General features: G+C 40.9%; 1 protein-coding gene across 4 annotated transcripts in view; it reads left to right on the forward strand.

Moving 5' to 3' along the window:
* LOC124266358 (palmitoyltransferase ZDHHC3-like) overlaps nt 1-21,868 on the forward strand; it is a 115,663-nt gene that overhangs the window by 31,638 nt on the left and 62,157 nt on the right. For 2 of the 4 annotated variants that reach the window (XM_046701166.1, XM_046701167.1), the window contains 3 exons: nt 16,708-16,804; nt 18,737-18,818; nt 21,137-21,217. In XM_046701166.1, coding sequence (XP_046557122.1) covers nt 16,708-16,804; nt 18,737-18,818; nt 21,137-21,217 — 260 coding nt within the window. The remainder of the gene's footprint in view (nt 1-16,707; nt 16,805-18,736; nt 18,819-21,136; nt 21,218-21,868) is intronic. The other 2 variants (XM_046701168.1, XM_046701169.1) reach the window with 1 other exon arrangement.

Raw genomic sequence — 21,868 nt, forward strand, 5'->3', positions numbered from 1 at the left:
CTGGATAAAAAAACTAGGGGAAACTCTAGCTAAACTGGCTGGTAAGGCCGCCGAAGCCCTGCCTGGCATCCTGGGTAGCATCGTCTCGTGGTTGCTGAGTGTTTTAGCTAAAACTGCTACGTGGCTTAGTCAAAACCTGTGGGCAGCTATCGTCGCCGTGGCGGGTCTGGTGTACGTAGCGGCTAAGGAATTTTTAACCAAATAATACCCAAAGCCACCCCACCAACCACCATTGCTGTTTTATTATCGATGTGCTGTTGATTGGAGGCTGCAGACTGGGGCTGTAGGTGTGTGTGTTGAACCCTAGGCTCCGGGGGTGGCGCCACTATACCCGTTTCACCGGTCGTGGGTGGTGGGACGTGGGGGACGTTGACATCGAGGTTGACGCCCAACTTTTGGTCCGCCGTGGCTACAATTATTTCGTTGTTGTAGCCCACCACTTTCTTTATTCTCAGTTGCATATCGCTCGGAGCCATGTATAGTCCGACGTCGAACACGTAGTCGACTTTTCGACCTGGCATATTCCAACACGCCTTGGTAGCGTTTGATGGCACTTCTCGAGATCAACTGGAGCATTGATAGCATCCTCTACGTTGACAACGAATTGTTTCTGTGCGTCGTAAGCAGTCCCTTTGCCTAGGATATTTGAACGCGCTTTGCGTCTGCACCCAACAGTGCCCACACGTACGTTCGAATCGAGTCATTCAAGCGTTCGGTGCCGGCACGAGTATACCCTTTCGATTCCAACATGAATTTTTCCAGTCACCACCCTGCTCGAACCTCCAAACTCGGTAATCCTTGCTGTCGTCGAATGCCATGTAACGGTCATCCCACTCGTTGGTTGTGATATGATGATACGACTTGTATCCCCAATCTTGCAACTTCGCTGGCTTCCACGAGAGGCATGTTGTGAACGATAGGAATACCCAATCCGTGGTTCGGTCCCGCAAACGCCAATCCGTTTTAGTGTCGATTCGAATTCGTTGCAAAATACGTTCGTAGGCCCGTCTATCGTATTGGTTGTTTACTGCATTCCACGCTTTTCTTGTGAGAGTGGGCTGATCTCTTTGAGGATACGCCTGACCTGGTAGTACACGCGGAAACGTGAACACAGACTGACTCAGCGGTCCACGCTTTAGTGTCGGATACACCACACCCCGCTGTAGCACCACACACGGCGAAGTTGAGTTGATTCTGCCAGAACTGCATCGGGTTGTTGAACCAAGCTGCACTGTCTTAACGTTAGTCACCGAAAACTTATACTTATCGAACACATCTATGAACTGGGCGTCGAAATACAATCCATCAGCGACCACGATCTTCATGTTTTAAAACTATTATATAATGAGTTTATATAACATGTACATAACACTTCCAGGAATAACGAGCGGCGAGGCCGTTCAGCTGACGCACGCGATCGATAACACGTCGGGTCAACTCGAAGTCGCACTGTGCGATATCACCTACCTACCGCGATGGACTAACATCAACGCTAGCAACAATAAACTGTTCGTAGGTGGCGCTAGCAACAAGATAATTGACGGTTACTACAGCGTGTGCTCTCTAAGCGACGAGGTATTCAAACCATTGGGAGCCGAACTCAAGATGAACGACTCAAACGGTACAGTGGTGTTAATCAACAACGGAAGAAACTCCTTGAGGCTCGGTCGACCACTGGCGAGGACACTCGGTATACAGCCTGAAGAGATAAAACCAACGACTACCGCCACAGGCACGAAGTTACCCGACCTAGTACCGTACCGAGAGCTGTGCATTCATCTCAGCCAGGTTAGCACAACGGACAACATTCAAGGGGGTCACCCTTCCACTATACTGAGAGCCGTACCGGTGAAAACGGAGAAATACAACGACGGCAGAACCGAGTCATTTTCACCGCGGCAGTATAAGAGGTTAACCCAGGGCAACATCCCTGAGCTGATAATATCGGTGTTAGATATAAATCATAATCTCGTGAATATAGGATACCTCAGCGTAACGCTGCACATAAAATGACCAGCGCACAAGGTCCCGGAATGAAGTTGAAAAAATGCATCAATGTGGGGATCTCCGATCTCGGGGACACACGCGGATTCGACGACCCCGGAGTAGATGGTAAAGTGTACGCCTTGCAACTTAAAAACAGCATTTACAAACGCGTTGAAGTCCCCTCCGGTGGTACTAGCAACCTAAGCGATATAGTAGATACCTCAAGAGCGGTAGTCAACACTAAGTACACCCTTGTCAACACCGGTGATACCTGGATGATATACCCATCGTTCGGGGGGCAAACTGTTCGACTTAACCGATGTTGAGAGCACTACCGTCGCCCGAAACAAACCATATACGCTCGTCTTCACCGATGATGACAAGTGGGTGTTATTACCGGGTAAAGTCGACTGGTTTCTCAATATTAGGCTCGGCTCCCCCTACGTGTTCACGGATAACAAAGACAACCACCTAAACAAAGTCGTGAACAACGGAACCCTGCTCGTGGCTTACATCCCGACTCAGAGACGTAGCGTAGTCATCAGCCCACTCGCCAGTATGGCAGCCCACATGCTATCGAGTAAAGCGGGCATGCAAAACGTGGTATTGCAGTTGGTGTCTGAATTCGAAGGTGTGGTCAGGATCCTGGAGAGTCTACCGGCGAACTCAACACTGATCATCCAAGTCTACCTAGGGGAACCATCGCGGGATGATGTAGAGATCGTGAAGGGGGTCAAACTCCGGTTGGGGAAACAACAACAGTATCACGTTTGCAACGTTTACGTGCGGGTGGGTGTCGACTCCAAAACCAGTCTGCAGGGTGTCACCGTGGTCGTGGAAGACACTATATCACTAACCAAGATCTTCCTACCCGACAACATACACTTCATGGGGGTGAAGTGCACCCCTGAACTATTATCAGAAAACCAGTTGGAAATTATATCGTAATAGTATTATAGCAATGTCTTGGCTTCACCCCAACACTACACTTAACGATCTAGGGGACACGGAGGGATTCGATCAGCCTGGTGAGGAAGGCACCTTATACATCCTGCACTTCAAAGACAACGTGTATAGGCGGGTGTCATTATCAGATTTTAAAGAGCCTGAATGGTTAGTCAACTTAACCCTCTCCTCACCCTATATCTCCCTGAAACAAAATAATACTATCTCCGAGATTAAGAACAATGGTATAATTCTAGGATCGTTCGTTCCGGAATCTAGTGTACAAGTCATACCAGTACCGGGCTTCTCGGGTAACATGTTAATTTCCAATGAGAAGGTAAAGACAGAGATCAAATTTCCCAGTCCCCGATTAATTAGAAGTGTCGCGGAAAACTACACATTCATCATAGACGTCTATCTCGGAGGTAATCCGTCGCCTGGGGTGTATATTTACATTATAGATGATATGGTCATACATTGGGAAGACAGGTGTAATAACCAACGTTGTCGTATTACTAAGGTATCGGGAAACAAACCTTTAGCAAGCCTTGATGGGGTTCGTCTCCTTAATGGGAGTAGAGCTGAGACCCTGCTTTTTTACACGCACGTTAATCTAAGTATTGTCGGCTTTAAGTACATTAATCGAAGGTTAAATGAAACCCAATTAAATTATCTTTTGCAATATATATTATAGGATGGGACTGTATCCAGGCATAGATGAAGTAGCGAAGACTCTGGAAACCGTAGACGGGTTCCGCTTGAGACAATTATGTGATGTAAGACGCCAACTAGAACAAGACCGCGACAAGCGTAAAGCATTATATAAGAAATACCATAGAGTTTTCAATGCCGTGGACGGGGCTGACACTGCCCTTATGACAACCAGCATGGGACTAGGGGTGGCAGGTGTTGGGTTATTAACCACCATCGTGGCTGTACCTATAGTGATGGGACTCGAAATAACGGCTGGAGTGACAGGAGTGTTAGGGTTGATACTTAAATACACATCACGCAGACTGCATCGTAAGGCATTGAAGCATGATGAAATTAGAATTTAGCTGAAGCAAAGCTGAACACAGTAAGCGACCGTATTTCAGCGGCACTCACTGACAACAAAATCTCAGAGGAGGAGTTTCGTTTGATCCTATCCGAACTCACAAAATATAACAAAATGAAACAAGAGATTCGATCCAAGTCTCGTAAGTCTGCTGCTATCAGTGAGGACGAGAAAAAAAAGTACATAGAACAAGGGGTGAAAAAGGCCCAGCAAGCCTTTATTACCAACACCAAAGAGATCCTAGGCGATTCACATTAAACTGTTTCATCGATGTCAACGTGACATAGCGCCACAACATATATAAAATGAAAATGAAATCAGACGAACCTACCTTGTACTACTTGAGGGATGGGCCAGGAGGGGTTTGTGAGAGAAGAATTATTGATCGTACCGTATGACACAGTATTACCTCCCGTCAACACGACATAGAGGCAAGATACCCTATAGTAGCAAGAGCTAAGGGTCCGACCAAAGTCTTTATTTTATGAAATAAAGCTTTGTAGTAGATGGTAATGGGAAGGGTCCGACTAAGGCTTCATCTATTAAATGAAGCTTTAGATTACCCTGATCCAAAACCCCCATCCTGTCTACTACTCTCACAATTAATTGCACAGACATTCAACAATGGCGACATCAACAGTATTCTTCTCATGTTCAAATAGATTAATATTTTAGAGAAAAAGGTTACCATTTGGTATATTTAATCAGCATTCATCTCTTTGTCTGTATGGTTGTCAAAGATGATCATGGTATTTTCTGTCATATGTTCAATTTGTACCCCAAACAATTTAATTATTTTCTCATGCAGAAGCATGTCTGTTGAAAGCTATTAACCCACAGAGAGCTGTGGACAATTACCAATATGTTTTGTACTGTACAACATCACTTCTTATGTGTTTTCACATGTGTGGATGTTATTGAGAATTTAGTATGTTAGCCATTGTGAAAAATATACACATGAAAGTCTGAAAACCTAAATCCCCTAAATAAAACAGATTAAAGTATTCGAAACATTGCCAATCATCTAAACTGTTTTCAAAATAGTAGGAAGTTATTTATTATTTATTTTCTTGGCAGCACAACACCATCCTTTAGACTATATCTTAATGCACAAAAAGCCTGCTAAGACAATATGTCTGCCTCTTGAAATTGTTGCCATCTATCAACATGATCAATATGGTGAAAGAATTTCCTCACAATCACGCGATATGCAGAAGACTAGTTTCTTGCTTATTTAGAGTTGTCTCCCTTCCATCTACTGGCGCACTGGAAATGTTATAAAAGCGGATCATGAGAAGCGATATTGTAGAGTTGTTTTATTTCTTTTGCTGGTTTGATGTACAACTTGATTAATCTCAACTGTGAAATATCTGACATCCTCTCAGAGTTTATTTGAGAATATATTTCAAACAGTAGAAAAGAACCATATCTTATGAAATGATGTAGGTTATGATTTTGAATGAATTTATGGCCACAGTATGCTTCATGTTGAATAAATTCTTTATGAATCTGAGAGCTTTTTGCGCTGTTTTGTTCCTCTGCTGTCTAGGAAATTAAACTTTTATTTTAAAATTGAAATGCTCTATGAATTCCAGATGCATATGAATACAGATATATCATATTTATGGCTGCAGGGCAGATATTTTTCTGTTGAAAAACATTTAAGTGAAAGAAATCAATAGCCATGAAAAAAGAACTTTTCAAAAAGAACACTGTACTTTTGAAATGCAATTAATTTGTATGACTTTGATCTTCGTTCCCTTGACACAGACAAGGCTTATTTTGTATGCACGTCTCGTAGAAATATTGTTAACTGCATCGACAAATTAATTTCATATTGATTTACCATTTAAATCAAAATATACATTGAAATATTTAGACTTGTAATCCCACAAGAACAAGTTTGAGACATTCCAATGATCAAATCTCATAAACTGTGAATACAGTCCTGAAATACACTTGTATTTTACACATCCGTCTTTTCTCGAAATCAGTGATTTATAGTCAAGGCATTTAAGGTTTTTACTTGGTTGAATTTGGTGTGTTTCTTCTATTCTTGTGTTCTGCAATATCAATATGTATCCCCTTACACTTAGTTATGGCAGTAACTTTATCCAAGAGGTTGTAAGTAAATTGAGGTTCCATGTTTTACGAGATGTTATTGATCAAGTGGACTGTGCACATGTCCCAAATCGGTGAGGGATCATGGGATGGATAATGTCCGTTTACTTAAGTACCGTATTCAGCATGCTTTGCTGGCTTCTGTAGCTGGTGTAAGCATCTCTGGGTGTATTTTGGTGGTGTAAGACATGCTGTATCAGCAGTTAATGCCTCGTGATGCCAGACTGTGTATACTGAGCATCATAGATTCTTACGCTGTTGCTGTTCTTAAACTGTCCCTACCTCTCTCTGTCTCCTTGACTCCCTCCCTCCATCTCCTTCCCCCCACAGATGTCACAAGTAATGGACGGCACATGCTTAGAGGGTTCATGACGGTTCTTGCTCTTCTTCCTTCCCACCCCCTCACTCCCACTACACTGTGTCAAGGCTGTTTGACATGATGGAGTCACATGCTGTGGAGTGTGTGTCGCTGTTGTCTTAATGTCCCTATAACCAGGCTGTACATATCTTGTGTTAGGGGTAAATGCTGTGGAAGGGGCATCACTGTTGTATTGATGTCCCTATAACCAGGCTGTACATATCTTGTGTTAGGGGTAAATGCTGTGGAAGGGGCATCGCTGTTGTATTGATGTCCCTATAACCAGGCTGTACATATCTTGTGTTAGGGGTAAATGCTGTGGAAGGGGTAAATGCATCGCTGTTGTATTGATGTCCCTATAACCAGGCTGTACATATCTTGTGTTAGGGTCAAATGCTGTGGAAGGGGCATCGCTGTTGTATTAATGTCCCTATAACTATAACCAGGCTGTACATATCTTGTGTTAGGGTCAAATGCTGTGGAAGGAGCATTGCTGTTGTATTGATGTCCCCATAACCAGGCTGTACATATCTTGTGTTAGGGTCAAATGCTGTGGAAGGAGCATCGCTGTTGTATTAATGTCCCTATAACCAGGCTGTACATATCTTGTGTTAGGGTCAAATGCTGTGGAAGGAGCATCGCTGTTGTATTAATGTCCCTATAACCAGGCTGTACATATCTTGTGTTAGGGTCAAATGCTGTTGAAGGTCAAATGCTGTGCTGTGTTGTATTAATGTCCCTATAACCAGGCTGTAGGGTCATATCTGTTGTATTAATGTGTTAGGGTCAAATGCTGTTGAAGGAGCATTGCTGTTGTATTGATGTCCCTATAACCAGGCTGTACATATCTTGTGTTAGGGTCAAATGCTGTGGAAGGGGGCATCGCTGATGTTGTATTAGTATTAATGTCCCTATAACCAGGCTATACATACCTTGTGTTAGGGTCAAATGCTGTGGAAGGGGCATCGCTGTTGTATTAATGTCAAATGCTGTGGAAGGGGCATCGCTGTTGTATTAATGTCCCTATAACCGGGCTGTACATACCTTGTGTTAGGGTCAAATGCTGTGGAAGGGGCATCGCTGTTGTATTAATGTCCCCATAACCAGGCTGTACATATCTTGTGTTAGGGTCAAATGCTGTGGAAGGAGCATTGCTGTTGTATTAATGTCCCTATAACCAGGCTGTACAATCCAGCATTGCTGTTGCATTGATCCCTAACCAGGCTGTGTTAGGGTCAAATGCTGTGGAAGGAGCATTGCTGTTGCATTGATGTCCCTATAACCAGGCTGTACATATCTTGTGTTAGGGTCAAATGCTGTGGAAGGGGCATCGCTGTTGTATTAATGTCAAATGCTGTGGAAGGGGCATCGCTGTTGTATTAATGTCCCTATAACCGGGCTGTACATACCTTGTGTTAGGGTCAAATGCTGTGTGGAATCGCTGTTGGCATAACCAGGCTGTACATATCTTGTGTTAGGGTCAAATGCTGTGGAAGGAGCATTGCTGTTGTATTAATGTCCCTATAACCAGGCTGTACATATCTTGTGTTAGGGTCAAATGCTGTGGAAGGGGCATTGCTGTTGTATTGATGTCCCTATAACCAGGCTGTACATATCTTGTGTTAGGGTCAAATGCTGTGGAAGGGGCATCGCTGTTGTATTAATGTCAAATGCTGTGGAAGGGGCATCGCTGTTGTATTAATGTCCCTATAACCGGGCTGTACATACCTTGTGTTAGGGTCAAATGCTGTGGAAGGAGCATTGCTGTTGTATTAATGTCCCTATAACCAGGCTGTATATACCATATTTCATGGAAGGAGCATCGCTGTTGTCTTAATGTACCCCTGTAACCAGGCTGTATATACCATATTTCATAGCGGGGCGGTGTGGCAGCCTACAGGTTAAAGCGTTGCCCTGTCACACCGAAGACCCAGGTACAATGTGTGAAGCCCATTTCTGGTGTCCCCTGCTGTGATATTGCTGGAATATTGCTAAAAGCGGCATAAAACCATACTCACTCACCATATTGGATAAAGTCAGAGTCACATGCTATAGAAGGTGTGTCAGATTGTTGTATAGGTTCCACTTACAGCCAGGCTGTGCACATTTGACATGATGGGAGTCTCATGATTGGGTTGTTTACTTGGGAGATGGCTCCTGTGCTGCTGTGTTGGTCGTCATGTGAAGGGCCAGGGTTTCATTTCCGTAATGTTTGTGTAGCGGCAATAACATGTGAGACTCCCTTGCTGGGATTCGAACCATGGATATTCTGAATCTGATCCGAAGTCGGACACCTTGTCCACATGTCCATAGAGCAAGCTGACAAGGTAAGGATGTCATCTGTGAGATGACTACACGCCCTGCTACATACTCCCCTGTCAACAGAAGGCACATCCCGAGCACATAGTACTGGGACTAATTATGCTCAAATTTCATATGAATGTGCTCAGAGCCCCACGTTGAGCGTCAGTGTAGCGGCCATAAAATGGCTGAGTCCCTTGATGGGATTCTGATCTGAAGTCGGACACCTTGTCCACATGACCTAAGAGCAAGCTGACAAGGTAAGGATGTCAACAAGCTGATGATATAAAGATGTCAACTGTGGGATGACTCCACGCCCTGCTACATTTGTGAAAAATGGTGAAAGCTGTTTGTGTCAGCATCTGTGATATTGCTATCCTCTCGGTTTCAGAAATGGGGATTTGTAGTTATCAGCTTTTTCGACTAGCCACTTCGTCCTTCATACAGTTTGTCTATCTATCTCTCGGTTTTCTGTTTCTGGAGTAAAACTCCAGAACCGTTGAAACTTGCGAAACAGATATGTCTGACCTGTTACCTTGAGATTATTTGGGATTTCTATTTTTAAATTTTGTTAATTTCTTTTATGATGATAGTTAAACTTTGCTGAAAATGAGAGTAATGTTGGTTTGACATTTGACCATTTCTCTCTGAAACCACTTATACAGCTCACTGAAGGGGGAAATTTGGTGCCTTTTGATGACTTGGGACATTGAAAAATACTGAACAGAATTTTTTCACTGAACTGAAGGGATTCAGTAGTAAAGAACCAAAATTGGACGTAAGTAGCCAAACCCTATTTCCAAATTTGCACCAGACTAGGGGAATGTGTCATCTCGTCGTCTTGTTTCAATACTGCTGAAAGCATGGAGGATGCTATGACAGCTCCTGGGCATTCAGGGTGTTCAGAGACTTCAACTGGAGATTTATGAAGGTCAGAGCGGAGGTTTCGGTGAATCCTTTCTATCCCCCTGACCGATCCCTGGGGATTTGAAACAATTATTTTTAACCATTGTCATCACTGAAGGGCATTTGTACAGTTTGCTTTGTTGAAAGCTTCTCGTATTTCAGTTATTCAGCCTCACACTCACTCACATTTATTTATCCATCCATCACATACTCCTCCCTTCCTCTGTCATCAGCTCGTCCCACCTGCCCACTCTCAATGATACCACTGATCTATCCATTGATTCATTTAATCATGCACACCCTTTCATCAAACTTCTTCTCCTTTTTCCTACCTTCCATCATAAATCCACCCATCCATCCATCCATCCATCACCCATCTATTCATCCACCCATCCATCTGCACAATATCCAACCCATCTATTCATTCACCTGTCTGTCCATATATCGTCCATCCTTCCATGTGCCCATATGTCATCCATCCATCCATCAATCCATCTGTCCATATATCTTCCATCCATCCATCCATCCATCCTTCCATCCACCCGTCTGTTCGTGTATCATCCATCCACCCATCTGTCTATCATCCATCCATCCACCCACCCATCTGTCTATCATCCATCCATCCATCCACCCGTCTATCATCCATCCATCCAGCCATCCATCCACCCGTCTGTCTATCATCCATCCATCCATCCAGCCATCCATCCACCCGTCTGTCTATCATCCATCCATCCATCCATCCATCCTTCCATACCTACCTACTCATCCTTTTATCCACCCATAATTCATTTAATCACACACACCTATCCATCAGATCTCCAGATCATCCACACACAGCCATAATAATTCATTTCAGGTCACTTTATACACCGAATACGGTAGCCAGTCTGCCACAGTAGGGAGCCTGGTCCATTGGTACCTCTGCCTTACTGGTGCCACTTATCAGCTGAAATTGTCAGATTTAACTTGTGCTTTAGCTGTAAGAGGGTGTCAGATTAACCATCCCTCCTTGTCATGTCATGCCTAGCGAGCAGCCGAGTCAATAGATTAGAACTGAGTCTTTAGAGCTGTCGATGCGAGGTGTATTGAACGTGGAGGAATTAGATAAGTAGGGTAATGCTAACAGTTATGGAAAGATGTATGATTATTGATACATGTACCAAGAAGACAAACTAGTTCAGTTGGTCAATACAGTAGGTCTCTGGTACAGAGGAAGGCCACGATGTTTGGAAAGTTGTGGTTTTCTGAATTTTCTGTTACTTGTGAGCGTGGGATGGTTGTATAATAAGCAAATTTATTTGGGTTTTTTTAATCATTATTTTTAATGACAAATATACATTTAATTGTTCATGGTGTTAGTTTAATGAGAAAAAAATAATCAGATTAGCTTGCTGTTGTAACTGTAATTATGTAACTGTTACTTGTTAGACATGTATTGTATCACTTGTTATAATTCAAGGTGATTGGTTTCAATTTTTGTATGTAGTTGTATCTTGTTATTTCTCTGATCTGTGAAAGTTAAAACTGTCATCAAATAGTGATAAGTTTGAATTATGTTTTTTTTATTTTGTGACAATTTTCTTGCCTGCAGTTATTTCAATATTTGCATTCACAAATAAGTGACAAGTGTTACAATTCAATCAGATCATGCTTCTCTTAAGAGACATTTCCATTTCTATAAATAATGTTACACGCGAGTGAATGTTATTAAACTGTTCCTCTCAGAATCCCCACAGGGTGATAATGATATGAAGATGGTGTTACCGTTCACGTTTCCATATAGCGGACCTGTTGACAAGAAACTGCCATTTTCTCTTCAGCTTCTTTTGACATGTTTATAGAGGGATTAGGCTCTGAAAATTGATAGTCTGACCAATATTGGTCCCCAAGAGCCATTTTGTTTGTCAGTTTGCTTAAGTATTATTAGAGGTGTCAATAGTTACTCAGACAATGGCGCTAATTACAAGGTATCGATCTAGGCTAGAAATACGCGCCAGACTGTAGATTTAGTTCCCTTGTTTGATGTTGGAATGCCGCACTTATCTGTGTTGTGGTTGTGGGATGGTGACCAGTAAATAATCATGTCTGGACCAGACAGTCCAGTGATTGATCAGTTATTGGGATGGGAATTTTCTTCATGGGCTTACGGACTGTTTACAAGTTTTATGGGCCATTGTTTTCAATTGTACAGTTTCATTTGACTGTATCGGCTATTGATAATTGCAAAGGGCGATGTATTCACTATAACTTAAAAATGATTGCAGATTGATAAAACATTTCTACCTTTTTAATCTTATTCTTGAACTTAAAAAGATTTGTATTTCATTAACGAATATAGCTGTCCCTGTTAACATATATATATACAGTCATCCTGTTGAGCAGTGGAAATAAACAATGGTGCAGAGCTGTGCTATGTGACTGAAAACCTAATCAACTAAAGTTTGGAACTTACCTTTGGCCTAAACAAGGAACTAAACGTGACAACTATTACCAGTGAGAAAACTATGGATGATTTACAAGGAACTAAACGTGATTCTCTTAAAGATGAAAAAATGAAGAAAATGAACTTTGAATGAACCTCTAAATACTGCTAATTGTCAAACCTCTAACACTACAATATCCTAACAGCAAGTTCAACAATTAACAGTCTAAAGATGCCTAAAACTGAATGGCACGAACGGACAAATAGCACTAACAAGCACGAATGGGAGAAAGGAGCCAATGGGCCCGAATAGAATGGGGCGAGTGTACAAATGGGAGAATTATAGGTGAATGGGCCCGAATATGATCGAATGACCTAATGGGAGAAAGACCACCGAATGGGCCCGAATAGAATGTCTTCAGAACACATCCCTTGCAGTAGTATCATTCATGATAACACTGGATGTGATTAGATCATTAGAACAGTTTTAAATGATAAAACCAAAATGTCTTCAGAACACATCCGACAGTAAGTATCATTTCAGGATAACACGGATAAGTTTAGATCATTAGATCTCTGTTGTAAGACAATAACAACATGTATACAGTTACAATGCTGAATCATCATGTCTAAGGATGTTTTATTTCAATTTTTTAATCATTTTGGACCGAATTAGTAACGCGTTGGTTCACCAGAAGCCATATGACTGTGCAGTATGAACGATTATTCTCAAGTGAGCATTTTACACAAAAAATCACCCACGTTGGGAATAGCCGTGAACAAATGCATGATGTAACTCAAAATCATGGGTAATCAGAATGTTTCATGGGAATTAAAAAACAAGGATTTATATTTTTGCATGAATGAGAATGCAATAAAGGCAGCCCCTCAGTGATATTTGTCATGATAATGATATTAAATTATCACATGTCTGTCAACATACACTTGGTGGCGCAGGCCGCCTACTGTTTTTCAATGCAAAACTCAGCAATGTTCCAGCTATATGGGGCGGTAGTGTAGCCGAGTGGTTCAAATGTTTGCTTATCATACCAAAGGCCCTGGTTCGATTCCCCATATGGATACAATGTGTGAAGCCCATATCTGATGTCCCCTACAGTGATGTTGCTGGAATATTGCTAAGAATTGTGTAAAACTTCACTGACTGACTGGCTCTCTCACTGACTGACTGACTGACTGAGTGACTCAAACTCACTTACAAACTCACTCACTCACTCTATATGTTGGTGGCCTGTGGATTAAGTCAGGACCAGACAATCAGGTGATTTATTTCAGGAGCAACACTCCAAGCTTTCTGATGTGTGATGGCAGGCATCCCTAAGCCAGACCATCTTATTTGAGACTAGAAAACATCAATATATAATCCTCTTTGAGGGCTCACTGGTAGATGGATCTTTATGCTAAAAGAACAGTTTTAAATCAGTAAATAAATCAACTTAAACTGTAATTATGAGGATGACTATCATGTCCTAGACGAGTTCAGTAATGAAATTTGTTTTTTGCAGTGTACTAATATTTGGTTGGCGTTTTTCTCCTGTGTATTCGGACATATATAAGGTTGAATATGTTTGTAAGGTGTCACTGGTATTGTCTCTCAATTAACTGGGTAAATTGGAGTTATACCAACTTAGGACGAGGTTGTGTTATTAAGCGATAACACTGTAGACTTGCTGGATTGGCGAGCAGCCTCTTACATTGAATCATAAACATGTAAGAGCTCTCATTTTCTTGAAAAAAAATAATTTGGTCAGCTTATTTTGTCTCAGACATTTTATAGCCAATTTTTGAAGATAGTGTTGATATCTCTGATGCTTCATGAAATTTATTTTTCATTGAAGGTTAATATTTTGTTAGCGTTGTCAAATTTGGGCTTCTAGGGATAGTTATTCTCTTGTACATGCAGAAACACATGTAGGTAATAGACATGAGTAAGCACATAGTGTACCCTCTGCCCATGTCAACATTCTATTTCCTCTGATCATCCTGGGGCGGTGGGGTAGCAGAGATGCCAACCCATATGATTTTATCATATTCATTATGAAAAAACAACGCGAAATACGCGACTACGATAGCAGTAAAAATATGTGAATATTTCAAAACTAATTAAATTAAATTATCAAAGAGTATACTTACCATATATATACACAATAAGTTTCAACCACATTTTATTCAGTATCAAGCTATATGTGGATGCTTACTACTGATTTAGGTGAGTGCAATGTTAATAACAAGTTCTTAGAATATCTATATATTTTTTTGGTTAAATATGAACATTCCTTGGAAAAGTTAATACTAATTTTGGCAAAAAAATACTATTTTTTGCATCAGTTTTTGGCTGAAATACTAATTTGGCTAAATGAGGGTTGGCATCTCATCGGTGGACTAGTGGTTAAAACGTTTGCTTGTCACTTCGAAAATCCGGGTTCAATCCCTCACATGGGTACAGTGTATGAAAGCCATTTCTGGTGTCCCTCGCCGTGATATTGCTGGAATATTGCTAAATGTGGCGTAAGACTAAAGTGATTCACTCTGATGTATCCTGTAGATATACTCTGATGCATCCTGTAGATACACTCTGATGCATCCGGTAGATACACTCTGATGCATCCTGTAGATACACTCTGATGCATCCTGTAGATATCCTGTAGATACACTCTGATGCATCCTGTAGATACACTCTGATGTATCCTGTAGATACACTCTGATGCATCCTGTAGGTACACTCTGATGCATCCTGTAGATACACTCTGATGCATCCTGTAGATACACTCTGATGCATCCTGTAGATAGTAAAGGTTTGCAATTAAACCAGTGGTTGATATTAAGAGCTACCACCCACCCTGTCAGCATTGTCAGGATACAGGGACAGCTATGTCAGCCAGCCTGAACCCTCAATCCTCTACAATCATCTCTTTTCACAAATAAACGACTACTGTGACCACAAAATATCCCACTGAAAATGATTTCTTTGCTGACAAGGCATGTCACTGAAAATAACAGAAAGCTATGCCCACAGGTTGGCCTTCAGATTTTTGTGCATAACTGTGACCCAGTCAGACGTATTGACTTCTGGAATACAAGATACACCCTCACACACGTAAGGTGTGTGGAAATATAAGTGATATAATCTTGACCCATAGTTCATCTCACTTAATCCTTGTCTCTCCACCATACTCTTATTCATCCACATTAGTCGCTTGGGGTTTGCTTGCATTTCAACAGCAATTAAAATGCCCGTCTGCCTGATGATCCCAGATGGGATGCAGGGTTTTACCTTGACTCACAAACATGGGGTCCCAGGGACCCCTAATGATTAGTTTTAGGAGTCCTTGCAGGCAATATGAATGTCCTGTGAAGTATTGGTGTAAATTACTCTGTTTTGATAATTTCTTTAGAATGAATCATTGATCATGTGGACTGATGGATGAAATGATGTACATAACTGCTCTGAAAGAAACAACCAAACAAAAAGTCATAGATGTGTTCAGTTCAGTGAATAATATTTTGTCCCCCTCTGGACGCAGTGAATTTTTATTTGCGTCCATTCTCTACATTTGTGCATACTGGACACACATTTGCGTCGCGTAAGGCCCTGTTTTGATGATGTTTTTGAGCTGGATGGTCAGCTTTTAAAACTTGAGCTGATTTTGTGACTGATATTTTTGGTTAGAAATTTGTTGTTAGGATAACAAAATTAGTTTTTAGGATAAAGGGTATCAATTTATATTGCATTTGGATAATGACCTGATATTAATATACTGCAGATAATGTTCTTGATTGTTGAACAGTTCAATTTATATTCTGTGGCCTGTCACATCAAGCAGGGTGAAAACTGTTGAATTTTCCACAGGGTATGGTGGTTATTGAATTTTGTGATACAAATCTGTAGGGCTGGTTTAAAAGATCAACTATCGGTAATATCATGGATGGGAAGAGCTAATAATTAGGGATGAGAATTTTCTGCAGATTTGATAGCAGGAGTCATTCTTGTGATTCGTCTAAACCTGCCGCCCCCGTCCCCTGGTTTATTTTTCTCTTGTTTCACTCATACCTATTGTCATCCCTGAATAATGATTACTGATTGAGATTGTGTCGTCAGTAATATCCTACATAAACTATTGCGATGAATTAAAGTTTAATTTACATTCACAACACACAGTTACATCAATATTCATGGGCCACTTCTAAATATTGTTCAGAGTGAGTTTTTGTTTGAAATCCATGCATACATGTGGCACCACTCATTGGTGACGTGAAATATGTTGATTTCTTTCTTTTTTGTCATTTCGACTCAAAGTTGCTTCTTTGATATTTATCGATAATTGATCAATATGTAGTCAATGATTTTCAAACCCAATGATCTAAATTAATAGCCAGTTCTGCGTGTCTGTTGAATTCTGGAAAAATTGAATTGGAACTTTTTCTTAACTGGAACTTTTTAACCTGGCTGTCACTTTATTAACTTACCAGCCCAGCTGGAATTTATCTGAATTTTAAACATTAAACTGACAGACCAGGAAATACTTTCGAGGCATCACTGAGAATTCTGTAAATTGCAAATTGTATTCATTCTTTCTTTTGTATTTGTTTCAGTGTGTGTCAGCGATGTGTGCGCAAAATGGACCACCATTGTCCTTGGGTGAACAACTGTGTGGGCGAAAACAATCAGAAATATTTCGTACTTTTTACCGTGAGTATATACCTTATTGGATGGGAAGCCTAGTGGTTAAAGTGATTGCTCGTCACGCTGATGACCTTGGTTTGATTCCCCACATGGGTACAATGTGTGAAGCCCATTTCTGGTGTCCCCTGCCATGATATTGCTGGAATATTGCTAAGTGTGTAAAACTCACCTACTCACTCACTATACCTTATGGCGACTCCTGAGTGATATGTTACGCTAGGATCTGCTGGCTAGCCAGTACTCTAACTTCCTTGGCTCCCCGTGTCTGAAGGTTCAAGTGAGCTTGTGGCATTTCTCGCTGTCCATCCTCCATCAATCCGTCATCAGTGTTGTCTGTCTATGGATTTCGACTTCACCAAAATTGCAGCACAGACAGAAACTTTAGATAATATATGTCGTAGTTTATTTAAATGGTGAAAAAAATCATACTTTGAAAAACTTCGACTTTTTCAACTTTGTATAATGGGGTTTTCGTTTTAGTATGACATTTAGATTAAGTATTAAGTTTTCCTCTTTCACTTTGTGTAAAAGATAATGATAGTGAGTTTTTAATCACAGTCGTCTGCACTCTCTTTGTTATGTTTATCGTCATTGCTGATGCTGCTGCAAAACTAAAATGTCTTTATTAAATATCTCAGAAACTACTTTACGGAATGGTGGTATTCATGTATTTGAAATAGCCTTAACAATGCAGTATTGTTACACTGACATCTTAATGTTGTCTCATAACACACAGGGCTCGATTTAAGAGATGTTAACCTACTTGCACCAGGTGCAACCTACAATAAAAACCTAGTTGCACCAGCCAAATTCCAGTTGCACTGCTTTTACTACAATATGACATGAAAGAATATGCTTTTGAATTATTTAGATGTTTTATTCAGAAGTTTACCACCCAAAAATTGACTTGCACCTGGTGCAAGTTAGACTAATAACTAAATTGCACTTTGTAATAATACAAGTGCAAGTAACAAGGCACTAAATCGAGCCTTGACACACCTCATTACAAATTTTTGGACCCGTGAAGATCCGGGTAAGAATTGGTCTTCAGTAACCAATGCTTGTCGAATGAGGCAACTAACGGGATCGGGTGGTCAGGCTCGCCGACTTGATTGACTCATGTCATCGTATCCCAGTTGCGTAGATCGATGCTCATGCTGTTGATCACTGGACTGTCTGGTCCAGACTTGATTATTTAAGGACTGCTGCCATATAGCTGGGATATTGCTGAGTGCAGCGTTAAACAACAAACCAACAAGCAATCATTACAAATTCTGCTGCAATATCCTTACCTCTTGTTTCAGTCTGTCTTAGAACACCTGTATAAAGTACAAACATACCCCCTAAAGTACATACTCTTTAGTGCAGATTCCATGAACTTATGCAATGAGACGTGATGCTTATTTGCTGCTCAGAAAACTGACCTGAAGAGATCTCTACGTAGGGGTCGTCAGATCTTCTTAAAGAAAGGTCACATTTTAGTGTAAACCTGATTGTGACAAACCGTATTGAATCGCAATCACATGAGGTGTTAAGAAATAATTGAATTGTATGGAGTAACTATTACATTCCATTATCTTAATCCCATTTAAAAAATGAACCAGTTTGTGCTGAGTTTGCATTTTTTGAACGCACTGCAGGTTCAGTATTAGCATGGAAGTAAAGAGAACTTGTAATAACCCTACATTGAAAGTTAAGTCCCCAACATTCAAATATTACAGTAACAAATCTCAAGAACTCCTTGACTCCCTTTGATTTGGATAAAAAGTCTAATGAATTAAATTAATAGATTCCACGTGTAATTCCCCTTGTGCCAGTCAGTGCAGTGGTTGTCAGGATTTGTGATAACTCGATTGTTTTTCGTTATTGGATCAAGTTGTGTCATTGCTTCTCTGGGCTGTGATATGTGTTTAATTTATATTTTCTTGTTTGTTTCAGTTGTATATTTGTTTGATATCAATCCATGCCTTGTACCTAGCCATCAATCATTTCATCAGCTGTCTGGGCAGTGACTGGAAAGGTATGTATTAGTTTATCAATCATGTTCAAATCCGGTGTAACCCTCTAAATATGTTTGTTTGTGTAATTATTTGAAAAACCAAAACTTCCCAAATCCCTTCCTACATACGCATCTTGATATCACTGGATTGTCTTGTCAGTTGAGGGGCGAGTGGGGTAGCCTAGTGGTTGGAGTGTTTGCTCGTCACGCCGAAGAATCAGGTTCGATTCCCCACATGGGTACAATGTGTGAAGCCCATTTCTGGCATCCCCCGCTGTGATATTTGTAAGAATATTTCTAAAAGCGGCGTAAAACTAAACTCAGTCACTCACTTGTCAGTTCAGTTGACTTGATTATTAAGATGTCTTGTTTTATGGCTGGAATATGGCATCAGGCAAGAAACATATCCCTAACATACTGCAATATTCGTTGTACAGAGTTGTGTACCTTAGCCAGGCCACGATCTCCTGTTCATCATCACCTAACCCTTTTCATAGGTTCACTGGCATCAGGATGGCAACTTTCTAAGGTGCTGCAACATTTGTTGTACAGAGTTGTGTCCCTTACCCAGGCCAGGATATGCTAGTGTTATGCATCCTCACCTTACACTTTTCATAGGTTAACTGGTCTCAGGGTGGCAACTTTCTTCCATATTAAACTGATCTCGTTAAAATTTACGGAAATACTATGGAAAGCAGTTTCAAGACAAATCACACCTGTTTTTATTTGTTATCTGTACATATAATATTCAAAACCGTTGAAGAGCATCCAAGTACTTTTATTAATCTGTTTTGCCATTATAGATTAACTATAGTATTTCAAACAATCTGTTAATACGTTTTCTTGAAGGTAATATTCACTCTCAGGGTCTTACAGAAAAAGGACATTTTGTTTACAAGAACGCAAGTTTTTATTGAAGTTAGATTAACCTTGATGTACCATTGTCAGGGTGAAGGCACTAAAGTGGCAGACCTCCTCTGTGGTGTTGTGGTTAGAGTGTCCGCCCGGAGAGCGGAAGGTCGCGGGTTTGATCCCCGGCCGCATCATACCAAAAGACGTTAAAAAACTGGCGCTCAGCATTAATGGGTACAACAAGGACTGGTCGGCTCGGAGTCAGTATAATGTGTCTGAGTGGGGTATTCATGCTTCACTGCGGCACAGCATCAGTGAGTTAGCACTATAAAACCAGCTTAAGTCTGGGCTAGTACAAGCAGGCGCACATACACACGTATGCACGTCGTCATATGAGCGAAATATTCTCAAGTACAACATTTATCCCAATTTCACCTCACCTCACCACAAAAGTGGCAAGGTTTTGAGTGACCTTCACTGGCCTAGTTATTTGTGCTTTAGTTAACTGGTTTCTTTGTATGTTGAACCAACCCCATGTGTTGGTAAGACTTGTTGGTAGGTGTCATGTTTCAAATAGAAATAACTAAGCAAGTGATTGGTTAAAATTGAGGATCAATGTCGTTAGACCACAAGTGCATGTAACGTTTTTAGTAAGGCAGCTGGAGGCATACATAGAAATGGTGATGAAGGTTTTTTTCCGGTTCAGTATTACTTAAGAATTTGCAATCACCTTTCTACTAAACTTAAACTTTGTGAGCTAGTGAACAACAGTGTCTTGGCCCTTGGCACTATTTGGTGCTGTTATGTCTTCTGGCTGTAATATACTGAGAGAAACAAATCAAGGATCAAAATTCATGAATTCCTTTATTATTTTCCACTGAAGCTGATGATGAAAACTGGAAAATATCAAATGAATAAAATAAATTTAATTTAATTTTGAATTTTCCTGTGATCCTTCATTTGTTTCTCACAGTATAACAGTGAGTGAATGACTCATTCTGGCGTGCTCCTATAGCTACAAGCAAGAATTACCAGGGCATACTGTTCCTGGATGGTTGGGTTGTTGTTTTACGCCGCACCCAGCAATATTCCAGCTATATGGTGGCGGTCTGTAAATAATCAAGTCTGGACCAGACAATCCAGTGATCAATAGCATGAGCATCCATCTGTGCAATTGGGAACCGATGATATGTGTCAGCCAAGTCAGCGAGTCTGACCACCCGATCCCGTTAGTCGCCTCTTACTACAAGCATATGTTACTGAAGATCAATATTCTAACCTGGATCTTCATGGGTCACAGTATAACAGCAACATTTGGAAAGTTTGATAGCAATGTTAGTAAGTGTTGCTCATTATATCAACCACTGGTTGGTCCTATTCAGACTCAATGATGTACATGCAGATCAGTGTGATGCAATGTACTGATATTGAAGCATGCAATGCAAAACAACCTTCACCCAGCATTAAGTAGTTTCCCTTTGATCAAGGACTCATGGCTGACAGTGAACCATTCCTGAAAAGAATCCTAATGGAACATGAAGGGTTACTCACTCACTCTCTCTCACCAGGTCAGTTACACAATCTTCTTGCACATTTTTCACCAAACATTTTCCGGAAAGACTCACTCTGTATCCTCCTATTCCCAATGATCCTTTTTATAGCTTTTAGTTAGTCGTTGCCACATGCAGTAAAGCCCAGTCTGTAAGTACTTGAGTCTGGTCCGGCCAACCCAGTGATTGACATCATGAGCATCTATCAATGCTGTTAGGATGCAGTGACATGCATAAACCAGTCCAGCAGTCTGACCAACCATGCTGCATTGGTTAAGGCTGCCTTTAAGTCTGGTGATGGCCATCCTGATGTTGGGAACCAGGGTGGGTGTCACAAGTCATTAATCAGTAAAACTTGGGGTCTTCGGTTCGTATAGTTTCATCTATGTCAGTCAAAGCATCGCAGACCAAAGTCTAAAATGCAGAATCATCTCTGTGCAAATGCAGATCATCAGTCTGCGAGGGAAACAGCTGGGTCTGCTTTCTTTTCATTACTGTGATTCCTGTTTACAAAATACCGAACTCTCATCAGCTGGTGTGTTGTTTCATTAGTTCTAGTTATGTACAAACTTTATAATATATTATACTCATTGACGATACTCATTAAAGTATTGATTGAAGCCTTGAAGATTTTTATGAACTCTTTTACATTAATCTTTCATGAAACAA

Source organism: Haliotis rubra, unplaced genomic scaffold (assembly GCF_003918875.1).
Source record: "Haliotis rubra isolate DU_JTF1 unplaced genomic scaffold, ASM391887v1 Scf125, whole genome shotgun sequence".
Classification (NCBI taxonomy): domain Eukaryota; kingdom Metazoa; phylum Mollusca; class Gastropoda; order Lepetellida; family Haliotidae; genus Haliotis; species Haliotis rubra.